Source organism: Molothrus aeneus, chromosome 20 (genome assembly GCF_037042795.1).
Source record: "Molothrus aeneus isolate 106 chromosome 20, BPBGC_Maene_1.0, whole genome shotgun sequence".
Taxonomy (NCBI): Eukaryota; Metazoa; Chordata; class Aves; order Passeriformes; family Icteridae; genus Molothrus; species Molothrus aeneus.
The window spans coordinates 5,030,376-5,036,375 of NC_089665.1; the positions used below are offsets into that span (position 1 = coordinate 5,030,376).

The 6,000-nt window shown below is 53.5% G+C and overlaps 1 protein-coding gene across 1 annotated transcript in view; it reads left to right on the forward strand.

The window, feature by feature from the left end:
• CUX1 (cut like homeobox 1) overlaps positions 1 to 5,351 on the forward strand; it is a 274,993-nt gene extending 269,642 nt beyond the window's left edge. Inside the window, exons 21-23 of the mRNA XM_066563647.1 lie at positions 1,459 to 1,539; positions 3,436 to 3,500; positions 3,940 to 5,351. Of these exons, the coding sequence (XP_066419744.1) occupies positions 1,459 to 1,539; positions 3,436 to 3,500; positions 3,940 to 4,000 (207 nt within the window). The 3' untranslated portion in view covers positions 4,001 to 5,351. The remainder of the gene's footprint in view (positions 1 to 1,458; positions 1,540 to 3,435; positions 3,501 to 3,939) is intronic.
• Positions 5,352 to 6,000: the final 649 nt, after the last annotated feature.

Here is a 6,000-nt window from a genome sequence, read left to right on the forward strand (position 1 = left end):
CCCTTCCCAAGCCCTGATCCTTCCTGCTCTGGCCCTTCCTTCCAAAAAAGCATCAGGGGAAATCCTGGGGGAGCTGAGGTGTCTGCAGCAGCAGAGGGTCCTTGCCTGAGCCACAGAGGTGACTGCTGCCACTGCAAGCTTGGGCTGCCATCTCTTAGGCTAGAACTTTCTGAGCTAAAAATGTGGAAATTATTATTATGAGGAAATCTGACTTAGAGTGGAATTTGTGGCATTAGCAGCAGGCTCAGGATGGGGTTTTGGCTGAGTTAACCCCCAGCTCTCCAGCACAAGGGAGGTGAACGTGGGGCTGCAGAGAACACAGAGATATCCTGTAATAAAGGCAGAGCTGTCATTTGCATAAAAACCAAGCAAATGCCAACATGAATATGGATTGTGTGGCGTGCCAGCACCATGGAGAATTAATGAAAGGCATTCACAAAAAAAAAAAAACTGACTTAGGGGAGTTCTTCCTTGGGAATATTTAAGAACATAATCTTGTTTGTTACAGCAGCCTCCGCCGTGGCCGTGAATAGCAAAGACGATTTCAGCCCGGAATGGGTTTGGTGGGAGATCTGTGGGTTTTAATGCCAGCTCTGGAAAGCCTGCCTGGTGTTTGGGGAATGTGCTTATGTCCATAATGAGTCCCTGGGTTACAGCAGGAATAAAGAGAGGCTGTGAAGGAGGGCAGGGCCCATCCTGTGCCAGCCACTCCTCTGCTGCTGCTGATTTTCGTGCTTTTGGAGGGATGGGCACAAGGTTTTCCCACTGGGATCTTGGTGTGGTGTGCCAAAAGGGCTCAGGCATCATCAGGGTCTGGCTGTGGCTCAGTGGCCTCTCCAAAATGAGGGGTGGAGGGAGATTCATCCTGACCCCACAGGTTTCCAGCCCGTGGGGTGGCACTGCAAGGGTGAAGAACAAAGCTTTGGGGACAGAGCTTGCAGAGCCACAGCAAGGGGACAGCAGGGCCCAGCTCTGGGAACACCAGCACAGCCTTGGCTCCAGTGCCCTGCTCAGGAGGCAACGAGGGGATGCTGCAAATCACGAAGTTGTTTGAGCTCAGGAATTAAAAATGTGCAAAGCTTAATTACTGCCAGGGCTTCTCTGAGGAGCAGGCACCGAGGCAGGGCTGGCACAGCAGCAGCAGGGAGAGCTGCTGGAGAGAGCTGGGCTGAAGCAACTCAGAATCAGTCCCCAGAAGGGTTTTCAGTGGGGGAAAGCCCACACTGAACCCACCTTGGTTTGGGCACGTTTTGGCTGAGAGCTGAGGCACTTGTGCAGCCACTCTGAAGGAGCATCACTGCTCAGAGCTGGGCACGGGTGGGTGGGAAACACCACCTCCCTGCAGGGTCTGGCAGGAACAGGCTCCCAGTCCTGCCCAGGGTCTCTCCAAGGCTGTTTGATGGAGCTGGTTCCAGTGAGCCACATTAAACTGGGGTTTTCCATTCTGCTCTCCTGCAGGGGCGGCTCATCCTGTCCAACAAAACCGCTCGGACCGTGGCCTTCTTCTACACCCTGCTCCTGCACTGCCTCGTCTTCCTGGTGAGGGGGTGGCCCACGGGGGTGGGCACTGAGATAAAACATCCTGTCCTCCCCTCCAGGGGGAGTTGGGGCTGGTTTGAGATGCTGTGCCAAGCCAGAGCGCTGCAGCTGCTGCGTTGGTGGCTCTGCAGGCGCAGAGGGGACAGGGACATGCCAAGGGATGTCCCCTCGGCCTCACAGGGGGGAAATCCCACCCTGGGTGGGCACAGGCTTGTCCAAGGGCAGGAGCTGGGAGCTGTCTGTGTGCCCATGTTGTTCCTGGGGTCGTGGTGGTGCCATGCCAGGAGCTCACACTGAGTTTAGTGTGTTCCCAAGCAAGCCTCTGCTCAGTGGGGAGCAAAATTTGGGTTAATCATTATGAATCTAATCTCATAGGTGATTTTAGGAATAAAATACATGGCCCTGAGCCCACACTACCTGGTTCTAGACCATGTGGATGCTATTCCTGAGTGCATCCTTAACCTCCTGCCCAGTGGAATTCATTTGCTGCCTCTCCAGGGATGAGCTCTGGCTCTCCCCATGCCCCTGACATGCCCTGTGGCTCCACTTTTCTGTGGTTTTCAAGTTTTCCCATTAGGGTTGAAAGTAGAGAAGCAGAGGTTTGGGAGGAATGGAGGCTTTAGTCAGCCCAAATCTCCTGGGAGTTTGTCATGGTGCAAGCTCCTCCTGTATCCTTGCACAGTTTCTGGGAGTTTGTCATTTCAGGGAGGGGAAAAAAAGCCAAACAAATCATCAATAATTAAACGAGGAAGTGAGATGAAAGCCAAATCAGAACAATATTTCTGTCCTGCTCTCAAAGTTATTTTGGTGAGGAAAGGAGCAAAGGAAATAAAAAGTTAAACATCATTAAACTTTAAAGCTCTAACCCAAAAAAAAAAAAAAAAAGGAAAATTCATAAATATTACATGGCTGGAATGATCTTACATCATGTAGACACAAAAGAGCCTGAAATCCAGCACCCAGCAGTGCCTGGCTGGGGATGAACTGTGTGTGCCACAGGGGACTGGAGGAAGCCCCTGCTCCTCCATCCCCACAGTGGGAGTGACATCTCTGCCACTGATCCTGGAGATTTCAATTAACCCTGGTTTGGGTTTGCTGGTGGTGTTTGTGTGGTTAGGGTGATTCCCTGGTGATAACAGCTTACAAATCCCCAGGGCTTGTGCCCATCAGTTGGGGATGGGAGAGCTTCTCCCTGTTCCCAAACCCCAGCTCTGCCTCCTCGGACCTCAGCTCTGCAATGGGAACATGGAGGCACCAAGGTAAAAAGGAGCCAAGCCAAGCACTGACCTTCCTTAAGCCTGTTCCAAAAATACATCTCCATCCTGTGCAGCCCTGAGCCTTATCCCAAACCACCCCAGCCACAGCAGCACTGTCCCAATAAAAATAACCCACTGGGAAAGGTCATCCTGACCATCCTGAGGGCAACCCCTGCAGCAGCCTGGGGTTCCCCATGCTGGAGACCACAGAGTCACAGTGTGGGTGGGAAGGGACCTTAAAAACCCGCCAGTGCCATGGGCAGGGACACCTTCCACTGTCCCAGGCTGCTCCAAACCCTGTCCAGCCTGGCCTTGGACACTTGCAGGGGTCCAGGGGCAGCCACAGCTGCTCTGAGGGCCTGCCCACCCTTCCAAGGAGGAATTCCTCCCTGACATCCCATCTAAACCTGGGAAGAATTCCTCCCTGACATCCCATCTAAACCTGGGAAGAATTCTTCCCTGACATCCCATCTAAACCTGCTCTCTATCAGTTTGAAGCCATTCCTTTTTCCTGTCACTGCAAACCCATGTCACAAGTGCCTCTCAGGATGGGATGGCAGGGCTGGGCTGGCACAGGCTGCAGTGAGGAGGGGCTGGGATGGAGATGGGAGCAGAGCTGATCCCATTCCTCCCCTTGCAGGTGCTCTACAAAACCGCCTGGAGCGAGAGCGTGGGCCGGGACTGCTCTGCCTTCTGTGCTAAGAAGTGAGTGAGGACAGGCTGGGCCAGCCCAGCCTCAGGGCTTGGTTGGTGGGGGGCTTGGTGGTCTGCAGCAGGTTTTTTTGGGCACCCCAGTGCTGGAAACAAAGCCAGTTAATTGGGCTTTAAACCCAGTGAAGGGGGAGGGAGAAAAAGCTCACGGAACGGGGCAACCACTTGTGTTGGGTTGGGTGTTCTCCAAAGCCTCTCCTGCCCAGGAGGAATCCTGGTAAAGGTTTATAATAAAGGTTTATAAATATGACCCTGGAGACCTGGGGGGTGTCAGACCCGTGCCATGGCTCCAGTTCCCTGCTGGCCATGGCTGGAGCAGAGCACAGTGCTTGTCCTCAAGGAACCCCTCGGAATCGGTGCCCGCGCACCCTGGGGCACTGCCCGAGCACCCTGGGGCTGGCTGCGGGTTAACGTGGCTCTGCCCTCTCCCCAGGTATGCTGACCACCTCCACGAGTTCCACGGCAATGGGGACGTGGCTGGGATGTGGCAGTGACAGCTGGACACGGCCCCGCAGCCGGAGCTGGCCCCGCTGCTTTGCTGTGCTTTGCTTTCCGCTTTGTAGGATGAAGGCAGTGATCCCCCCACTCCCACCTGTGAAATTAAAAGTCTCAGCTAAAGGAGAATCATTTTCCAGCCCTGAGAGCTGCAGCAGTTCCCATGCTTTCCTCAGAGAGCTCAATCCTTAGCAGAACACATGGAAAATGCAAGATCAGAGGTTCCCCTCCTGCCAGACCCACGTCTCTCTCCATCCTGTTTGAAGTCCAGTGCAGCACTGGGTGGGCTAAATCCAGCCAGAAATGGGGAGGAAAAGCAGCCTCCTGAACTTGCATTGTCAGGTGTTGTGCTGTTTGAGAATTCCTGCTTTGCTCCAGCTCTGGGCATCTCCTGCCCATTCTGCTGGGCACTCACAGATGCCCTTCTTGACCTGGAGCCCTCAGTTTGGGAATAATTAGGAATACCTAGGACTTAAAGGGCATGAAGGGAGGTGCTGCTGGTCAGGCCTGACCTCACAGGGATGCTCCAGACTCTCCTTGCTGAGATGTTTCTGCCTCTTAGGAAACCACAAGTCAAATCAAGCAATTGCTGGGGATTGGGTTTGCTGGGTGATGAGCACTGGGCTGCTAATTTGGGTTGATTTGGGGAGACAGAGGTGATAGGAGAAGCTCCAATTAAAAAGACCAGGTCTCAGCAACCTCTCCTTCCTGCTGTGACCACATGGTGAGGGTAGGTATTGTCTTGTTAACGTGGCCCTCAATTAAAATTCCCCTCTGTAGACAGCAGAGCAGCATTTCTCCCAATTAATATTTCATTGCAGACTCCCATCCATCCCCATTCCAGTTGCTGGGAGCCAGAGCCTCTAACAGAGCGTGCAGGCAGGGAAAGGCCTCACATCTGCCACGGGCAGCCAGGGTTTATTTATAGGAGCTGTGGCCAATGGCAAAATGAAAAATATTCCTAAATTGAAGGGAGGGATAAACCCTGAGGGACCAACCTGCACCTGTCCTGCTCAGCACAGGGAAAATGAGCCCAAGTGGAAGGGAAGCAGTGAGGGGGTGATGCTGCCATGGCTGGGGCTCTCTGCACAAACCAATCAACTTCAGGTCTGGGGGAGATGAGCTTTAGCTGCCTGAAATCAGTAGATGGGAAACATGATCTAGGGAAGGGTGGGCTGCTTTTTGAGGCTTTGTTGGGAAGGTTAAAATTGCTTTTTTTAGCAGCTGTATGTGGTGTCTTGGAATTGCAAAACTTCTGCAGCTATTCACACTTGTACTCCTCATAAATGACTTAAAATAGATGTCGAGTTCTGTTGGACAAGTGATAAAATAAACTTAGCCATGCATTGACTGGCTGGCTTTTGTGCTCTGTTTCCTTTTTTTTTTGGACTTTTGATATTAAACAACTGAGAAATGTCCTGCTCGAGTCCAAGGGCAGAGTGTGCAGCTAATTTTAGAAACCCATTACAGCAGCTAAAGGCAGCGCTGTCCCGCAGCGCCGCGGAGGGCAGGACCTCTGTCCCCGTGTGCTGCAGCCACGTCCCAGCTGCCATCAACACCAGCATCCCAGGGGCCTGAGGGAGCCCCTGGGGATGGAGGGACCACGGGAATTGAGCCCAGGCAGCTCCAAACCCTGAGACATTCTGGATATCCCCACGTGGCTGCTGGCACAGCCACTCCAGCTGGACGGTGTCAGTTTGCCTGGCTAATTTGGGTGAGCTGCTCACGATCCCCCTCTTCCTCAGCCTCCTTTTTCCTGGCTTTTCCAGCCCTGGGAGATCCCAGCAGCCCCAGGCTGGCAGAGCTGGGCTGCTTTGGGCTTTAGGCACAGCTTCCTTTGTGCAAGGGGGGCTGGCAGGGCCAGGAGCTGTTCCCCCACCACGAGAGGCCCCTGTGCCAGAGGTTTTTTTACCTGGGGTCTTGCCAGTCCCCTGGAGCTGCTGAATCTTGTCCCTCAGGCACAGCTGTCACCTCCTTCCATCCAAAATAACAATGACAA